The sequence below is a fragment of the Alosa sapidissima genome, chromosome 10 (assembly GCF_018492685.1).
Source record: "Alosa sapidissima isolate fAloSap1 chromosome 10, fAloSap1.pri, whole genome shotgun sequence".
NCBI lineage: Eukaryota > Metazoa > Chordata > Actinopteri > Clupeiformes > Clupeidae > Alosa > Alosa sapidissima.
In genome coordinates, this window is record NC_055966.1 from 28,710,241 (window position 1) to 28,730,231 (window position 19,991).

Genomic DNA, 19,991 nt, shown 5'->3' on the forward strand with positions numbered 1-19,991 from the left:
GTGTGCCCTTTGTCATGCGTGGGGCCATGTACGTGTTGAGTAAGACTGAAGCAGTCCAGCAGTGATAAAAGGTCAGTAGCAAGAGAGCAATGAATGTTAAAATCACCCAGCAGGATAGTGGACGGGGATTTCGGGCAAACAGTGGCAAGCAGTTTGGTGAGCTCTGATAGGAAGCAGGCAGAGGCTTTGGGGGGTCGGTAGATAAGAACAACCTGTAGCTGAGCAGACCCAGTCAACATGAAGTGAACACATTCAAAGGAGGTAGTATTCACTGGGATCTGTTTGACCAGGATGTCAGCACGGTGGATAACAGCGAGCGTGTACTAACCTTTGCAGTTGTTGTGCACTAATGTGACTGTGCTTTGCGCCGACATTGTCATGGCACTTGGTTTGGACTGAAGCTTGAGACTAATACATTTGCCCATTAGCTTCTGTATCTTGTGAGGAGAAAGTCCAGACGAGGCGATTGCCGAATGTGGCACAAGCTTCTATCTATGGATGCAAAAAAGGATCAGTAATCGGCTTGTCAACTGTCATTTTTTATACTCTCTATACATTTACAAATTGCAGAGACCCTCTCCATAGTACCATAGACGTTTAATCATTTTTTGAGTGTAGTTAATGTCTCAAAAAAGCTGTTTACATTGCCCCCAAAGGGTATGCTATTGAGTTGCCCCCAAAGGGTATGCTATTGAGTTGCCCCCAAGGTGCATCCAGTGACACCTTCATAAAGGTGTTAGCAAGTCTTTATTTTAAATTAGCCAGATTTTAGCCGGAATTTGTGTGTGTGTGTATGTGTGTGTGTGTGCACATGTGTAAACATGTTTGTATGACAGTTGATGTGGTGTGAGAACCACATATACGGTCAATATTCTGATTACATTCACACATTTCACAGGACTTGCACACACAAACACACACACACACACACACACACACACACACACACACACACACAGACACACACATACACATACACATACACATACACACACACACCTTGACCGTGTAGCTGCTGCACAGAAGTGTGTCTCTCTGTGTATGTCTCTGGGTGTATGTATGTTGTTGTCCTTGTACGCATACTTAGTGGTAAGTGGCAAGAAGACCTATCTAAGTGTGTGTGTGTGTGTGTGTGTGTGAGAGAGAGAGAGAGAGAGAGAGAGAGAACTAATAAAAGAGATAGCAGAGATTATGGAAATTATTCAGAAAAAAAGTTGTCAAACAACACATGGGGGATGGATGGATGGAGGGAGGGAGGGAGACAAACAGAGAAAGAGTGACAGTTTGTAATTTTACGTGGTGTGTGTGTATGTGACCCTTGATACCTTTTGACCCTGATGATGATGATGATGATGATGATGGTTTGACAGTTGTCTTGTGCTGGTGTCCTGACGGTACTCTGATGCCTGGTGCCCTGATGATGATGATGATGATGATGATGATGATGGTGATGGTTTGACAGTTGTCTTGTGCTGGTGCCCTGATGTTCCTGCAGGTGCTGAACCCCATGGGCTGGGACGCCTTTGGCCTGCCTGCTGAGAACGCTGCCATAGAGCGAGCTCTGGACCCCGAGGAGTGGACCAAGAGGTACACAGTGTGTGTGTGTGTGTGTGTACGATCATCACCCTATCATGTTATACTGCTTACTGTAGCTTACATGTCTGCTGAACAGAAAGAGAGGTCTTCATCATTCTGTCGTTATCTCATGTTCTCCTCTTTCTTGCCCTCGCTGACCTGCTTTGTCTTTTTGTCTTCCTCTTTCCTTATCTGACCCCATTTCTCCATCTTCTCTCTCTCTCTTTCTCTCTCTCTCTCTTTCTTTCTTTCTTTCTTTCTTTCTCTCTCTCTCTCTCTCTCTCTCTCTTTCTTTCTCTCTCTCTCTTTCTTTCTCTCTCTCTCTCTCTCTTTCTTTCTTTCTTTCTTTCTCTCTCTCTCTCTCTCTCTCTCCTTCCCTCCCCCCAGTAACATCCAGTCCATGCGAGAGCAGCTAGACAGTCTGGGTCTTTGCTTTAATTGGGACAGGGTGAGTAAAAGGAGAAATTGTGCTGTGCCTCCAAAGCTTTCTGTTTGTGTGACTGTGAGTATGTGTGTCTGTGTTTTTGACATTTTCTTTCACCCACATGGTCTATGGGGCCGCTTAGGATTTGTCTCTTATCATTGTGTGTGTGTGTGTGTGTGTGTGTGTGTGTGCGTGTGCGTGTGCTTTTGGCCCCTCTGGCCTGGCAGGAGTTGATGTTTGATGTGCCGTTTGGTTGCCATGTGAGTAGACCCCTTGGTAAAGCGTAGTGAGGAGCTGTGAGGTAATGAAGAGAGGCTTCTCTTTCACAGCTCTCCTCTCCCCTTTTGTAATCTCCTCTCCTCTCTTCTCCTCTCCTCTCCCCTTCTCTCCTCTCCCCTTCTCTCCTCTCCCCTCCTCTCCCTCTCCCCTCCTCTCCTCTCCCCTCTTCTCTCTTCTCCCCTCCTCTCATCTCCCCTCTTCTCCTCTGCTCTCCTCCCCTCTACCCAGTTCTCTCCTCTTTAGCACACTCCCCAGGCAGAAGAGCATGTTCTATGGCAGGCTCCTGCCGCTCTCCTTCGCAGTGGACAGGCTGACAAGCTCTATAATAATAATAATAATAATAATAATAATATAATAATAAGCTTTATTTGTATAGCACCTAGAATGCAGCTCAAAGTGCTTTACATTTGGAGCATGTAACACAATAATAGAGTCAGTCAGTCATTATCAATCACTTTCACTTTTCTTCATTGCTGTGGCTGTTTATAATCCAATCAGCAACATATCAGAAATATATAGAAAATAACATGTAACACTATTATAGAGAAGAGTCAGTCATTCCCCTTTGTTGCTGTGGCTGTTTATGATCCAATTAGCAACATATCAGAAATACTATTATACTACTATGGATATATAAAGAGGCTTTGCTGACAAATGCTTAGGCTAACAAATGCTTAGGCCCTGTTGATGCGGACTCCAAGCAGCCAGCCCTAGCATGTCGTAATTATTTGACTTTATACAGACATTTAAGACTGGCAGCCTTAACCCTTTACCCCTCACAAGCACGCCATATGGCAACTGTGGCAAGGAAAAACTCCCATATTCCAGGAAGAAACCTTGAGCGGAACCTGACTTAATAGGGGGAGCCCATCTGCTTCTGGCTGGCTGCGCCCTCCAATGGCAGCAGATGTAGAATAGTCTGAAAAAGTAGTCTACAAGATAAGATGAGTTAACTAAAGGCTTTCTTATACAGGTATGTTTTCAGATCTTTTTTAAAAAAAATATACTGAACTCGCCTGCTTGATGTACAGAGGCAGGGTGTTCCATAGTTTTGGGGCTTAATGGATAAAAGCAGCTTCTCCACTTTGCTTGTGGACCACTTTGGGTACAATTAAAAGATTAGAATTGGATGATCTAAGTTTCCTTTGTGGTTGATAAGATATTAAAAGCTCAGAGATATATGAAGGTGCTATGCCATTCACAGCTTTGTAAGTAATTAACATAACCTTAAAATCAATTCTATAGGAAACAGGGAGCCAGTGCAATTCAGTCAACACAGGGGTGATGTGTTCTCTCTTCTTGGTCTTAGTTAAAAGTCTAGCCGCAGAGTTCTGTATGAGTGCCAATTTCTTTATATGTTTTTTGGGAAGACCAGTGAAAAGTGCATTGCAATAGTCTAACCTGCTAGTGATAAAGGCATGAATTAGTTTTTCTGCATCTTGTTGAGTTAAAAAGGGCCGCACTTTGGCAATGTTTCTCTGGCTGCTTGGTGATAACGACTGGCTGCTCTATGAGCATTTGTAACTCCAATCAGTGCCGTGTGCACTGCTCCCCCAACACGACTAGTTTACGGCATATGAGCCGCCGGGAAAAGGGGTTGCTCTAAACGGCGGTTTTGATTGCCTACTTGTTGCTAAGAAGCACAGTGTAATCATCAGATATTCCCACAAGGAGATATAATTCTGGTAGTAGGCGTTTTGCCTTTGGATGACCATCTAATAATAAAATGCCACCTTATTTTCTCTTTCTTTCTTTCTTTTTTCTTTCTTTCTTTCTTTCTTTCTTTCTTTCACAACCAGAAGGCCCAAGACTGACAATTTCAGGGTCACTTGTGACCAACCATATTCCTGATTAGAAGTAGATATATTGCCCACAGTCTTGAGCAAGGGTAGTGCGAAAACAGTAAAGTAGCGCTGCTTTGTTTACGTTTTGTTTATCCGAACCCCATATATCCACATATGGCTCTAGAAGCAGAATGTAGCCTACATGCTAGTTGATGGTGGACAGTAGTTGATGTACGCCTAGCAGTGCAGCATTGTGCAGGCAAACCCAAAGTGACACAACAGGACTCAACACAGTCAGCACTGCAGCATGTGCTTTGAAGTCTGCTGGGTGTGTGCGTATGCTTTTATTAGCACCAGAGCCATTCTACCTGTCTGATCTCCATATTCCTTCCTTGGAGTCGTGGCCGTCTTATGACCGATCTGTTTATACATGTTGTGTCCGTCTTATGACCGATCTGTTTATAACATGTTGTGTCCGTCTTATGACTGACATGACCTGCAAATGGTGCTAAGAAATGCTAGGTTGCCTCATGTGGTGTTCTGTTTGCGGACAGGAAGTAACCACGTGCCTGCCCGACTACTACAGATGGACCCAGTTCCTGTTCGTCAAGCTGTTTGAGGCAGGGCTGGCCTATCAGAAAGAGGTAAGCCAGTGATTCACAGTAGTGTTTTAGCAGTGATGTAAAGAGGAGAAAAAAAACAAACAAACTTGTGTGTCCTTGGAAAGTGTGAAAAGCGGGGTCCGCCAAAGCCGTAGGATTTACAGTATGAGGTGGCACACCTTTTGATGCACTCTCCAGTACTCCTGCACTGCCTGTTCTTTCCTTGGCTCTGGGGTGAGCATCTCTGCATGACTCAGTGATGAGAGGTGCCGATGGTTTGATGCCTATCGTGGGGTTCATGGTATGAATAGATGCCTGCCGTGGTGTGTGTTTATGTACACCGCTGCTGTTTGTGTATCTCAAGCAAGCATCAAACATCAGCATTATTTCTCTCTATAACGTACAGGGTCTGTGGTGTGTGTCCTAGTTTAAAAAGCAGGTCTAAGCATACAAAAAATTGAACAAGACTATATCTATGTGTCCATGAATACGCATGTATAAAGGAAATGTGCTGTTTTTGTATTGGCTCCTACAGTATACGATGGCTTGAAGTAGTGTTGTATGAACAGTTAGCCTTGAAGGATGTGTACGATTCTAATGAAGTGGTGTGAGTTTAGACTTATACTAAACATTATATGTAGAATAGTTGAGTGATACTGTGGTGAACTTAGCACTTGCCTTTACTGAAAGACACACATCTATAGACACACACACACACACACACACAGTTAGGCTGTCTGTATGGAGAAGAGGCAGACTGATTATCATACACTGCCCTTGTAGTACAGGCTGCTTGAGGTGTGTGTGTGTGTGTGTGTGTGTGTGTGTGTGTGTGTGTGTGTGTGTGTGTGTGAGTGTGTGTGTGTGAGTGTGTGTGTGTGTGTGTGTGTGTGTGTGTGTGTGTGTGTGTGTGCCTCCATAGCTGTGGTCTGTGCCCTTCAGCTAAGGCAAGTGCCAAGTGCTAGGTTCATCACTTCAGCCCTTCAGTGTGTGTATCTGTCAGTCTCTGGTATTTGTACACAGACATGGTGTTGCATTTGGCATTTAAAGTGATCTTTGTATGTGTAAACACACAATAAACACACACACAAACACCAGACATAACCTTAGTTTACAGGAAAGACACAGGCTTCAGTGTTTCCCACATAATTGAATTATATTTGTGGTGGTAGGTTTGCAGAATTAACTTGAATGCAACAGTTTTTAGCAAATTAGCGCAGCTTGGTTATGATGCTAACCAGATTTAAGCACAATTTAGTACAACCGAAAATCATTGTGTGGTGGTCAATGTTGATTTTGTGGTGGGCCGCCACAAATAAGTCAATGTATGGGAAACACTGGGCTTGTTAGCACCTCTATGAATATCTCAATTAATACCTGTGGCTACTCTAGCGTCTCTGGGCCTTAAGGCTGATTCAGTTGTGTGTGTGTGTGTGTATGTGTATATGTGTGCATTTGCACACGTGTGTGTGTGTGTGTGTGTGTGTGTCCTCCAGGCGGTGGTGAACTGGGACCCAGTGGATCAGACTGTGCTGGCCGATGAGCAGGTGGACGAGGCTGGGCGCTCCTGGAGGTCTGGGGCCCTGGTGGAACAGAAGCTGCTCAAGCAGTGGTTCATCAAGACCACCAACTATGCCAAGGTCAGCTCAAGAAAACACATGTGTAAAGCACACACACACAGAGACATAGACACGCACACACACACACTCTCTCACACACACACACACACACACACACACACACACACACACACACACACACACACACACACACAGTTTCAAACTGCCCACTAACTCTTACAGACACACACACACATTGACTTAATACATAATCCTGGCATTTAGGTATTTGTGAATAACTGAGATGGATTCCTTGTATTTGTTTGAAAGCGTCATCTTGTTTCCCGGGAACTCTATTTTGAAACGTGGCATTTAAAGGTTTTGTTTCACTTTTCCCTCCCAGTAATTCTGCAATGCTGAGTAGTATCTCCATGATGTTTGCTCCTCTGTCCCTCTCTCCATCCATTCGTTCCTTTGTCCCTCTCTCCATCCATCCGTTCCTCTGTCCCTCTCTCCATCCATCCTTTCCTCTGTCCCTCTCTCCATCCTTCCAATCCTCTGTCCCTGGATTGTGGTTTCACTTTGGTTACTATTGCACCACAGGGGTGAGGGTCTGGCTCTGGTTATTCATGGTAATATCCCCTGTGGGAAGACTTGTTGGTTTGCATTGGCAGCTGGGGGTGTTTGGGAAGAGATTTCTGCTGGTATTTGCCTGTGCTAACTAAGGCAGCAGCTGATCATCTGATTGTGCTCTGTGTTGGATCAGGACCAGAAGTCAGCCGAATTGAACCCCTTCTGGCCCTGATCCAGCCACAGATCTGGCCGAGATCACGACCAGATGATCATCTGCTGCCTTAGTTTGCACAGGCAAATACCAGCAGAAATCTCAGATTGGTGTCACACCTGTAGTGGACCATGGGATTAGCCTGGCTGCTGGTGCCTGTGTGCTGTGTTGGTGGTGACTGTGGCTTGATGAGGAGGAGGAGAAGACTGTATGAGGTTAAGGAAGGCCAATCTCTGGGGTGGGGGTGGGGGTCTGGAGCCGTAATGAAGACTTCATCTCTATCCGTCATGGCTGATAGGGGACAGCTTCGGTGCTTGACCGGATGTTTGAAGGAACCCATTCTTCACTGGCGTGCTCCACTTCTGAAACATCAGCTGCAAACCGCTCACTCAAAAAATGAAATCATGCAGTCTGTGGTTTCATGGAAGATTGTTGATATTTGTGCACAACGACAGCGACAGTCAAAATGCACTCATTCCTTCCATGCTCTGGAAACACCATGCTGATTGGCTGGGGTAGTTTCCAGGTCGATCCAAAAGCCTCTAAGTCTATGTACTGTAGTGCATACGCTGAATGGGATAACTAGAGCAGTTCACTGAAATGTACGGTAGTGTACGGGATCAGAATCATGCATCGTAAAACTTTAAAATGCATCATAAAATCGTAAAACCTTAATATCTTTTCTCATTATTCACTAGGCCCATTTATCACAAAAATTAAATCCAAAGAAATCACAAACATACATTTATAGTCTATACATCATTCATATATGAATCAGATAGAAGAAAAATAGACCTGCCTGCAGATGTACAGTGCAAAGGCATGCAACAGAGCACATTCACACACTCACATAAACAAACACACATACACAAACACACACTCACATACACAAACACACACTCTCACACAGACACGGTCAACACACCTACAGTAAATGTTGAGTTGTTGATCGGTTCTCACTGTTTCACACTTTTCACTGAGTTCAAATCAGTTAAGTTTCACCGTGAAGTGAGAGTCAGGGGGAGAATCGGCGAACATGTCGCGCTCGATCCACGAGTGCTGTGCAGCACACTCACACACCGCGCGGTTAGTCTGGGGGTTCTTCAGAGCGAAGAGAGACGGGGTTGCTGTGTCTTGCAGTGTTTCTTTGCCCCTTCCAGGCTTACAGTGGAGTTATCAGTGGAGATCATCGTCACCAAGCACAAGGGTGATGCAACAGCCTGGAAACACCCGTTTTCATGTGTCTGATTATTTGCATTTTTTGTCCTTTTGTTTCTTGTTTGTCTGTTTATGTGCGGGGATATCATGTACTTGGCAGATTAAAAGCTTTTTTGAAGACTTTCTCTGTTCTTGTAACTGTGGAATTATCTGTTCTGAATCATATGTCTGAACAGCCAACAATCGTATGAAATCTTTTTCTTGTAAAAATGTAAAAATGCTGTTCTAAATCACAGACCTAAATCACTGACCTCTCTGAAGGCAATGTGACATTAACTTGTGCATCACATCTACAAGAAAGATGCTTTGTATTGGCAAAGGGAGCCATTGGTGAGCAGTGCAAATGAACTGCCTCAACCCCAACATCTACTGTACTGCAGGCCTGGTCCTTTTATTAATCCTGCTCCTCAGCCACATGTTGTAAATTCATAAGGTGAATTAGGAAGCTAATTTCATTTCCCTCCTTGTTGGCCTGTTTGATGTCAACAATACTTCCAGGCCCAATGTCATTACTTTAATGTCGATACGACCGGAAATGAGAATAGCCACATGGACACACAGATCGTATCAGGTCACTTGTAATAGACAGTCAATCAAGACAATCGGACTCTGTTCGGATATTAAGGCAAATTAATCTCGACCGACAGATTGAAGTTAGTCTTAATTGCTTTTCAAAAGTCCTGTTAAATCCATGTGTACTTCTCAGCTTCTCAAAGTTTGTGTAGTTCTCGTGGGTCTTGCAGTTGTGACCGCTTGGCTCTCGTTTGTGATGGTTCTCATAGGTCTCTTGGTTCCTGTGACTCTCGTAATTGTGATGGTTCCCATAGTTCTTATGGTTCTTGTGCTCCTTTTGTTGCTGCTGCATTTTAGTTGTGTAATTTTAATGTGCTGCTAGATTGGCGGTTCGTCCCACACACACACACACACACACACACACACACACACACACTGTTAGATCTTGCTCCTTGCAGGCTGTGAGCGAAAGAGAAGCCATCCTGTGGGTGTAAGTCACCGCTGACGCAAAATGCAGAGCAGAATGTTGGACCAAGCTGCCTTGGAGGATGAATTTTAGATTTATTTTCTTCCTCTCCTTTTCTCCCTCACTCTCTTCTTCCTGCTCTCTTCTGTTCTTGCTCATTTCCTCCGTTTTTTTTTTTTCCCTTTTCATTTCTTTCTTTCTCTTCCGCTCTCTCACTTGCTCAGTCACTTTCTCTTTGTTTCATTCTCTTCCTCCCTCACTTCTCTCTCTTTCCTCCCTCACTTCTCTCTCTTTCCTCCCTCTGCTCTCATCCCTTTTTCCTAATGGTTTCCCAGGCTGCACCAGTGGCAGTTAGTTGGTACTGTAAAAGCTTTTGAGGGAGAGAGCAGACTGCTTTTCACAGCCCAGTCCTTTCACAGAGCAGAGGCCAGCTGTGGTGTGTGTGTGTGTTTGTGTTTGTGTGTGTGTGTGTGTGTGTGTGTGTGTGTGTATGTATGCGTGTGTGCGTGTGCATGTGTGTATGTGTGTATGTGTGTGCCTGTGTGTGTGTGTATGTGTATGTGTGTGCCAATGTGTGCACAGGAGTGTGTGTGTGTGTGTGTGTGTGCATGTAAGTGCTGGCCTCATTATTATGCATAACTTCCTGTTGTGCAGCCCAGTCCACCTCTGCACACTATGGAAATCTCACTCCCTACCTGGGTCATGCTGCCCTCTAACTTTATTTGTGTGCTTGTTGCATATGATCGTGTGTGGGTGTGTGTGTGTGTGCGTTTGCGTGTGCGTGCGTGTGCGTGTGCATGACCATAGAGATGATTGACAGAGCAGTTGGCTAAATGTGCCAGGCTTGTCCACAGTACTGTCTGTCTGTGCTCTGGAGTTTAAATTGCTATGTGGGATTTTTCTTGTGTGTGTGTGTGTGGTCGTCAGGCTTGTGCAAAATTCCAGAAGTGAATTGAAACTGGCTCTTAAATTCCAATTCAATTCTTGAATTTCACTTGCATTTCAATCGAGGTAGCAAACAGGAAGCAGAATTGCATTTCGAATTGTGCACATTCCTGGTGGTCGTGCAGTCTAATGACCTTTATGGCTGAAATGGGCAGCTGTTTGAAATTTGCCCTCTAGAGGTCCAGATGCTCATGAGTGTTCCTGGGTCCTCACTGTCATCAGTGGGATTAAAGTTACTCTTTTCCCTATGATTAGATTAGATTCAACTTTATTGTCATTGTGCAGAGTACAAGTACAAAGCCAACGAAATGCAGTTTGTGTCTAACCAGAAGTGCCAAAAAGCAGAAAAGTGCACTGTGATGGGCAGGACAAGAAATATAGCGCCGTGTAGACAGTAGTATGCAGAGGATTTACAGAAGGACGTTTAGAGAGCAATATAAATTAGACATAAATATGGGGAGAACAGTCTGTGGTTGGGGTGAGAACAGTCTTTGATGGTGCTGCGCACCTTACGCAAGCATCGCTTGTCCTGGATGGCCTCGATGGAGGGGAGTGAGGAACTGGTGATGCGTTGGGCAGTTTTCATGACCCTCTGTAGTGCTTTTCGGTCGTGGGCAGAGCAGTTGCCATACCAAACTGTGACACAGTTGGTGAGGATGCTCTCGATGGTGCAGTGGTAGATGTTCACCAGGATTTGGGGAGACTGGTGGACCTTCTTTAGCCTCCTCAGAAAGAAATGACGCTGGTGATCCTTCTTGATCAGGGTAGAGGTGTTGAGGGGTCCAAGAGAGGTCCTCAGAGATGTCAACACCCAGGAACTTGAAGCTGGTGACATGCTCCACCTCAGTCCTGTTAATGAGAATGGGGGTGTGTTTGCCAACTTTAGACTTTCCTGAAGTCCACAATGAGCTTTCTGGTCTTCTTGGTGTTGAGAGCCAGGTTGTTGTCAGTGCAACACGATGTTAGGTACTGGACCTCCTCCCTGTAGGCCGTCTCATCGTTGTTTCTGATGAGACCAATCCCCGTAGTGTCGTCTGCAAACTTGACAGTGGTGTTAGAGCCATGTACAGGTGTACAGTCATAGGTGAAGAGGGAGTAGAGTAGTACCACATCCCTGTGGTACGCCGGTGTTCAGGGTGATGGTTGAGGAGGTGTAATTATCTTACCTAACAAACTGAGGTCTGTTGGTTAGAAAGTCCAGAATCCAGTTACAGAGGGAGGTATTGATGCCCAGTTCACTGAGTTTGGTCATCAGTTTAGAGGGGATGATGGTGTTGAATGCTGAACTAAAGTCAATGATCAGCATTCTCACATAGGTGTTGCTATTGTGAAGGTGGGACAGGGCAGAGTGAAGTGTAGAGATTGGGGGGGGGGGGGGGGTTGGAGTTAGTAGTTTTATAGTCTGTGATGGCCTGGATGCCTTGCCACATGCGTCGGGGGTCAGAGTTGTTCTTGAAGTGATCCTCAATCCTTAGCTTGTGGTTGTGCTTGGCCTTCTTGATGCCCCTTTTCAGGTTAGTCCTGGATGAGCTATAGGCTTGAGCATCACCTGATCTGAATGTGATATCTTGTGCCTTCAGCAGGTGTCTGACCTCACTGCTCATCCATGGCTTCTGATTAGGGAAAGTCGTAATCCGTTTGAGGGTGGTGACACTTGATGTTGGAGTTGATACAGTCCAAAATGGAGGCGGCATATGAATCAATGTCTGTGTAGGAGTCATGGGGGGCCTGAGTTGCAAACACTCATCAGTGGTATTAAAGTTACTGTTTAATCTTTAAACTCTTGTTTATGACACGTGTATGGATTTGTGTGTGTATGTTTTTGATTTTATGGGGTCGTCTTATGAGTGTGTGTGTGTGTGTGTGTGTGTGTGTGTTGCAGCAGTTGGAGGTGATGCATTGGGACAGGGGACATCCAGTGTGATATTAATGTTCTGAATCTTTACTGCTATTCTTACATGTAGAATATATGAATGCTTGCCCACACATTGATGTGGTTGTGTTTGTGTGTGTGTGTGTGTGTTTGTGTGTGTGTGTGTGTGTGTGTGTGTGTGGTTGTTTGTGTGTGTGTGCGTGTGCACTGTGCGTGCGTGCGTGCGTGCGTGCGTGCGTGCGTGCGTGTGTGTGTGTGCGTGTGTGTGTGTGTGTGTGTTGCAGCCCCTCCTTGATGCTCTTGCGGAGCTTCCTGAGTGGTATGGCGTGAAGGGCATGCAGGCCAACTGGATTGGTGAATGTTCCGGCTGCTTCTTCCAGTTCCAGCTCAAGGTGAGCCCTCTCTTATATTCTCCTTACCTGTGTGTGTGTGTGTCTGTGTGTCTGTGTGTGTCTGGCATATTCTTTCTTTCTCTGTCTGTAAAGCAGTCTAAAGCAGACTGTCTGACTAGACCTTATTCTATAAAACCAAGCTGCTGAACATGTATTGACTCATCTTTCCCTCTCTTCTCTGTAGTCTTGGCCTCTCTCTCATCAGCACCCATTGAAAAGTGGTCGATAGCTGCTGTAAGCTCATTTAAATGCCAGTGCATTGTCTGGTATACACAGCTTTGCCTTGGAGTGCGAGCGATATGTTAGGATAGGCAGAATGTTATCAGTGCTTAAAAGAAATAGTATTTCTATTGTGCTAGTAGAAGATTATCATGTAGGCTTATTTTCTTATATTGATCATTTTGGTTGCTTGTCATACTGATCAATCTCCATCATCTGAACTACGATGCGACTGCAGAGGTAGAATTGTAGTTAAGGCGATTGTGACTTTATGGGAACAGTTTGTGGTGGGTTATCAGCTGTTAGCTGTCAGACGGTCAGCTGTTGTGACCACTGAGCGGCTGAGCTGCCCAATCGGTTGTAAAGATGGCGGTGCAAAGCTACAGTGACGTCATGAGAGACAAACGAATAAGATTGAGGTCTGGACTTTGACTCGGCCACTCCAGAAGATTCACCTTGTTGTCTGTAAACCATTTCTGTGTAGTGTTCACTGTATGCTTCGGCTCATTGTCTTGCTGGAAAGTAAATATTCTCCCAAGTCATAGTTCTTTTGCAGACTGAATCAGATTGTCCTCCAGGATTGCCATATATTTTGCTGAATTAATTTTACTTTTACCTTTACAAGCCTTCCAGGACATGCTGTCAAGAAGTATCCCCACAGCGTGATGCTACCACCACCATGCTTCAAATTAGGGATTGTGTGTTTTTTGTGATGCACAGTGTTTGGTGTCCGCCAAAACACAGCATCAAGTCTGATGACCAAAAAGCTCAATTTGCCACTCACCTACTGTATGGTCAACTTTAGTCCAGATTTAATAAGAGATTTGCCACTCACCCATAGAACTTTGACTGGTGAAGAACCTTCCAGACACAAGTGTCTTTGTATTACTATACTATACAGTACACATTCACTACACTGCACTCCATTTTACTAATTGTGAGACTACTAGCACCTACTGGCTGGACTTCTGTTGATTTAGGTCAGTCACTTTAAGGGGGGGGGGGGGGGGGTTGAATATTTATGCAATCGCTTATTTTGCATTATATTATATATTTTTTAATTAATTAACATTACTTTGTAGAAATCTGCTTTCACCTTGAATTTAAAGAGGGGTTTTTTGTAAATTAGTGTAAAAAAAATCAGTAAAAAAGGTGAAATATCCAAGGGGTGTGAATACTTTTTATAGTCACTGTACACTACGTGTTTGATTTGTACAAACTGTAATATGCATGCAAACTAATTGCAGTATAATTACATAGCCTATCAGACTTAATACAGATGTTTGTGTCTATAAACAAAATATTTATCAACATTTTTTAAGAGAAAATAAGACTGAATATTGAATATGTTGCTCATGATTTTCCCCATGTTGACTTTATAGCTGGTGCACTATTGGAGCTTACACTGGTTCAAATTCAAGTTGAAATGTCACTTCTGAAATGATGTCTTTAGTCAATGATGTGTGACCTAAAAAGAAACACTGCCAGTCTACAGGTTTAGTTGGTAATGATGCAATCATGATTTCATTCTGTAATTTACTCACTAAACCCTTTCATGACATCATGACATAACCTGCTGCTGGCAGCTCCATGTCCTAAAAGCCTGTACGCATTATACTTAACAGATAATTTTTTTTCCATTTACACACTTGGATTTCGTTGTACATACTTGGAGGTGCATATTATACACTAGTGTGTAGTATACTGTAATAAATAGTTCACATTATGCACTAGTGTGTAGTATACTGTAATAAATAGTGCACACTATGCACTAGTGTGTAGTGTACTGTAATAAATAGCTCACATTATGCACTAGTGTGTAGTATACTGTAATAAATAGTTCACATTATACACTAGTGTGTAGTATACTGTAATAATTAGTGCACATTATGCACTAATGTGTAGTATACTGTAATAAATAGTGCACTCTATGCACTAGTGTGTAGTATACTGTAATAAATAGCTCACAGTATGCACTAGTGTGTAGTATACTGTAAAAAAATAGTGCACATTATGCACTAGTGTGTAGTATACTGTAATAAAGTAAGTAATTATAAGTATTTATACTCTTTTGATCCCGTGAGGGCCCGCAACAACAGCAGCGCTCGGGGAGCAGTGAGGGGTTAGGTGCCTTGCTCAAGGGCACTTCAGCCACTTCCTACTGGTCGGGGTTCGAACCGGCAACCCTCCGGTTACAAGTCCGAAGTGCTAACCAGTAGGCCACGGCTGCCCCTGTACATGGTTGTCTTGACAGCGCTGTTGTCAACTGTGGAGTCTTAAGAAATTAAGTATGTTGTCTGTGCAGAAGAGGCCAGGTGGCCTTTGGAAGGATGTCATTACAGTAGGGAGACTTAATGGATGGAGTTTAGGAGGCCGGCATAGAGCACGCTCAGACAAGCTGGGTGGCATATCACCCGAGTCGTAAATGAGACGAGAGGAGTAGGAGTAGGAGGAGAAAAGTGGCATAAAGTTGTAAATGAGGTCTCACTTTGAAGAGGAGAGAGAAAGCGAGAGAGAGTGAGAGAGAGAGCAAGAAAGTGAAGAGAGAGAGAGAGAAAGGGAGGAAACTAGCTCTCTGAGTTAGAGTGCCTCTAAGCTGGAGGGATAATGACTTCAGATTGACGAGGGACTAGAATACGTGCCATTAAAAGACACTCCCCACATGCCACCCACACAACCTCACACACTCATTCACATACACACACATGCATACACACCAACACAACCACACACACACACACACTCATACACATACACACACATGCAAACACAACCACACACACACTCTTACACATACACAGACATGCATTCACACCCACACAACCACACACACTCATATACATGCACACACATGCATACACACCCACACAACCACACACACACTCTTACACATACACACACATGCATACACACCCACACAACCACACACACACTCTTACACATACACACACATGCATACACACACACACTCATACACACTCCCTTTTTCACACTCGGCTTCTCTCTCTCACCTAAACACACCTAAATGGCTGCTGCTTTTTCTTATTAAGATCCTAATCCTGTATCAGTACCATCATTAAATGTGGGGGAAGGGTGAAATTTTCGTGTGTGTGTGTGTGTGTGTGATTATCCTTCCGGGAGCCTTCAAAGGTCTTCATAAATCTTGTGCATTTGCTACGCACACTGGGTGATTAACTATGCTGGCAGTGGTGATTTTATAAACAGCTCTGAGAGCATCTTGCATGACCCTGACTGTGGCCCAGATCTGAGCCTAATTCTTTGAACAGATGCAAACGTTTGCGGCCAACATGTTTTCTTTGAACTGTTACATTTCAACAATGTTGTGTAAATATTTAATGTCAATGGCAATCCCCTGCCCAGCTCCCCAGTATGTTTACGGAGAACTACCACCTCAGACTGTTTGTGGACATTCACAAACGTTCACAGCAAACTCAAAACAGAAAACTGTTTGCAAAGCGTTTGTGAAAGTTGACCTGTGTTTGCGAATTTGAATGCACCTCCGATCTCGTCTCCTGTACCTGCTGGAGTTTGTGGACATCCATAACACTGTCAAACATATTCTCAAGTAAAACAAATGAAGTAGCATCGTGCATGCGATGATGTGTTTGAAGAGTGTGTGATAAGTGCCTTTGTGTGTTCTTCAGGGGTCTGTGATATCAAAAAGACTATTATGGGATTTGCTGACTGGCAATAGCCTCCAATTTGTACAATATTGCCTACTTGTTGCGTTTGACAGATGCCATTATTTCCTTTGGCACTCATTTAGTTGATGGGATATTTGAGAAATCCGACTATGCGTTTATGTCGTGTCTTATTTCCTGAATGAATTTGTTTTTAATTGTTCCAATGGATAAATTCATATTGTTTTGAACTCACGCCCAACCATTCAATTTCCCTGTATATAAGGGAATGATTATGTCGCATAGAATCCCATAAAAGGGTATTCTTATGTTAAGGAAACTTGTAAGTGATATACATTGAATCCGTAGCCTCAATACCATTGTGTGATACCCATCAGTAACACCACTGTTATGAGAAGAACCCCACTTTCTCCAAAAAAATGTTAATACATTAAAAAGCTCTTAAAAATTCAAAAGTTTGTAATACTGACGAGATTTTACAGTTTCATTTAAACGCTTGCAAGTCTGTGAGCCACTTAGAAGATTTGTGCGCAAGGAAAACATCCCCCACAACTGACTGGAAACTCCTCACAGCAAATGCACAGCTCAATCAGCAATTTGAGAACCACTGGTAAGCCGTGAATGTGCTGGGTTGCATAAGATAGGTGCATTTACTAGTCACTTGCCCTTTCACACATGGATTGGCAATCAAAGCTACACTCACAAATCAAACTCATCTGTTAAGCGATCCAAAGGGTTTTCCCCATCACTAGACAAGCACCTAGATATCTCCTCTCCAATTACGTCTGTAAATTCTACCGTATCGCCTTCAGCTGGTTGAGTTGCTTGGTAGAGGTTAAGGATTTTTTTTTTTTACAATTTTGCAATGTAGTGTAAAATGAATGTTGGAATTTTAAATGTAATTAACACTTAGATTTACCCACACTTTGCACAATTGTGTGCGTCTGTGTGTGTTTTTGTGTGTGTCTGGATGTGTCTGTGTGTGCATATGTGTGTGTGTGTGTGTGCATGTTTTTGTGCTTGTGCCTGACGTCCTGCTGTGTGTTCCTCCAGCTGGATGGAGAGGAGACAGGGGAGACTCTGGAGGCCTACACCCCAGCACCAGAGGGCGTGTTTGGGGCAGCCTACGTCTCCATCCTCCCCTCTCACCGGCTGCTCCATGGGTCCAGCCGCCTGAAGACTGCACTTAGCAGAGCACAACAGCATGGGAGGGGTGAGGAGACCGATGCACACACACACACACACACACACACACACACACACACGCACACATATACGGTACATAGATACACAAACAAATGCACACACATGAATTCACATACACATATACGCTCACTGTTATACACACACATATGAAAAAGCACACACATGCATGCATGCGCTTATAAAAGAAGCTAGGAGCTGGGTTGGTGGCTGGAGGGGGGATTGATCCCAAAGCGCAATGCCAGGAATGCACAGTAGTTTAGTAAACATGGGCATAGACTGTATCCCTGGAGAATGTGTGTGTGTGTGTGTGTGTGTGTGTGTGTGTGTGCAGCCTCTAGGCCAGGGGTGGGCAACTAACCAAGGGGCCACATGACAAACTGGGACTGTTGAGGAGGGCCGGACCCAAAATACCGAACTCAAGTCTGAACTCAATTCTGTTCATTTCTATTCTGTTCTTGTATAACATTAAGTAAATCATATGGTTTTGTTTACTAGTCGTAAGAACAGATGAAAATGTGAGAGAGACAAAGGAAAAACAGCAATATTTAATCTATGTCCAGTATTTAATCCTCATTCTCGAAAATGATTTTTTGACATTGACATTTTTTTCCAGTTTTCAAAGACTGATATAAAAAAGTACTACAATATCTATATAATTAGGCTAGGTCATGAAAATGTGAAGGAGTCAGTACAACCGATAGGCCTGTGCCACCATTTCATCAACACTCAGCAATATTTCATCATTAAATCATTACCATCATTAAATTAACTCTATGCAGAATTAGACTACGAAAATGTGGAGCAGACAATAGTAGGCTGTCATTAGTTAATCAACATGCACAAAGAAAACTATTTTAAAAATGTAGGCTATGTTTTTGCTTTAACTTTTATGCACATAACTGTGATTGGTCAACTCGCTCTGTGTGTTCAGCCGGCTGCTTCAAGCAACCTGTGGGTAGTAGCATCATACTAGTTCGCTAACATAAGCTTTGCAAATAAACTCAGACATATTTTGGTTACAATTACGGGGTTATCCGATTGTAAACTGCCTATCTGCCAGTAACGTTTTGAAATGAACACTTCGTATCGCCAACGAGCAGCAGTAGGAGTTCGTTCTAACAACCTTTGCGGTGGTGAGCGACGCAGATATAAGGGACACAAAACTTTGAAAGGTTTACGCCGACGTAAAGGCAACTGCATTGTGTCGACGCAGAAGCATCAATTCTATTCACCAGCACATCAGTGAGGGTGTTTACGCCGTATGCATCCACGCACAAATGTATGGGCGTACAAATAGCAGTCGCTTTCAAAATAAAAACAACGATATTGATTTGCATGCATTATCTCTATGCTAGGCTCTTGACTATTGTTCTTTCATGGACCTTACGCGGGCCGGTCAGGGAAAGCCCACGGGCCGGATGTGGCCCGCGGGCCGTATGTTGCCCATGTATGCTCTAGGTTCTCTTTTTGCATCATTTACATGCCGTAATACACTACAGTGAGTTCAGGCCTGACTAGACTTCCCAGATCTTAAGGCCCGTAGGGTTTGAAGCAGCAGACTCTGCTGCAGGGTGGACAGTAGATGCATCATACAGTGTGTAAGTGTGTACAGTGTGTACAGTGTGTAAGTGTGTAAAGTGTGTAAGTGTATACAGTGTGTAAGTGTGTACAATGTGTAAGTGTGTACAGTGTGTACAATCAACACAGTGTCTAAACGCATGACTGGAACATGGTGGAATAGTACTAAAGCTTTCCATGCATATTTGTGTGCATATTTGGCGAATTATATATTGTATAGGGGTGTGTGTGTGTGCGTGTGTGTGCGTGTGTGTGTGTGTGTGTTAGGATGGTGAGTATATAGGTGAGATGCGTTAATTGGGAATCCCAGTAGAGGTATTTGCTCTCTCTCCCTCTACCCTGTCTCCTCTCTTTATCTCTCTCTCTCTCCCCCTCCCTCTCTTTCTTTCACTACAGCTGTAATTGCTAATAAGGACCCAGGAGAGCAGCGTCCAGATCCATGCCTGCTGAAAACGATTATGAACTCTTGACGATTGACCTCTCTGTTGCAGATTGCCTAACTGAGGTCACAGCGCGAAGCGTGTTCACTGGCCGAGAAGTTCCCGTGGTCATATCAGCCCAAGCAGAATTCCAGGGTCACCTGGATGCAGTGATAGGTGTGTTTCAGGAATCTTTGGTTCAGTTTAGTTTGTTCTATAACCCCACAGACCAAGTTGACTGAGTTTTAATCTACGAATGTGAATCCACCACAAGCATCTGTCGGATATCATCAAGCGAGACCAAAGGTCCTGGGCTGCTGGCCCGCAGTATAGACCCTTTCAAGAGAGTTCCATTATCAGCATCATAGTTGGCCCCACAAGGCTTCCGTTTTAACATTCCATATGTTATCTTAATGCAGAGGAGGAACCAAATAGTTTGGGAACCAAATAGAATGTTTAAGCATTGTTTTTGTTTTTATTGTTGAAAGCATAG

At 43.9% G+C, this 19,991-nt stretch overlaps 1 protein-coding gene across 2 annotated transcripts in view; it reads left to right on the forward strand.

Moving 5' to 3' along the window:
- lars2 (leucyl-tRNA synthetase 2, mitochondrial) overlaps positions 1 to 19,991 on the forward strand; it is an 80,416-nt gene that overhangs the window by 26,022 nt on the left and 34,403 nt on the right. The window contains exons 1-8 of one of the 2 annotated variants that reach the window (XM_042107239.1): positions 128 to 261; positions 1,496 to 1,587; positions 1,963 to 2,023; positions 4,617 to 4,706; positions 6,161 to 6,304; positions 12,307 to 12,414; positions 17,349 to 17,508; positions 19,571 to 19,675. In XM_042107239.1, the coding sequence (XP_041963173.1) occupies positions 1,508 to 1,587; positions 1,963 to 2,023; positions 4,617 to 4,706; positions 6,161 to 6,304; positions 12,307 to 12,414; positions 17,349 to 17,508; positions 19,571 to 19,675 (748 nt within the window). In that variant the 5' untranslated portion in view covers positions 128 to 261; positions 1,496 to 1,507. Of the gene's footprint in view, positions 1 to 127; positions 262 to 1,495; positions 1,588 to 1,962; positions 2,024 to 4,616; positions 4,707 to 6,160; positions 6,305 to 12,306; positions 12,415 to 17,348; positions 17,509 to 19,570; positions 19,676 to 19,991 lie in introns of those variants that run through there. The other variant, XM_042107238.1, reaches the window with a different exon arrangement.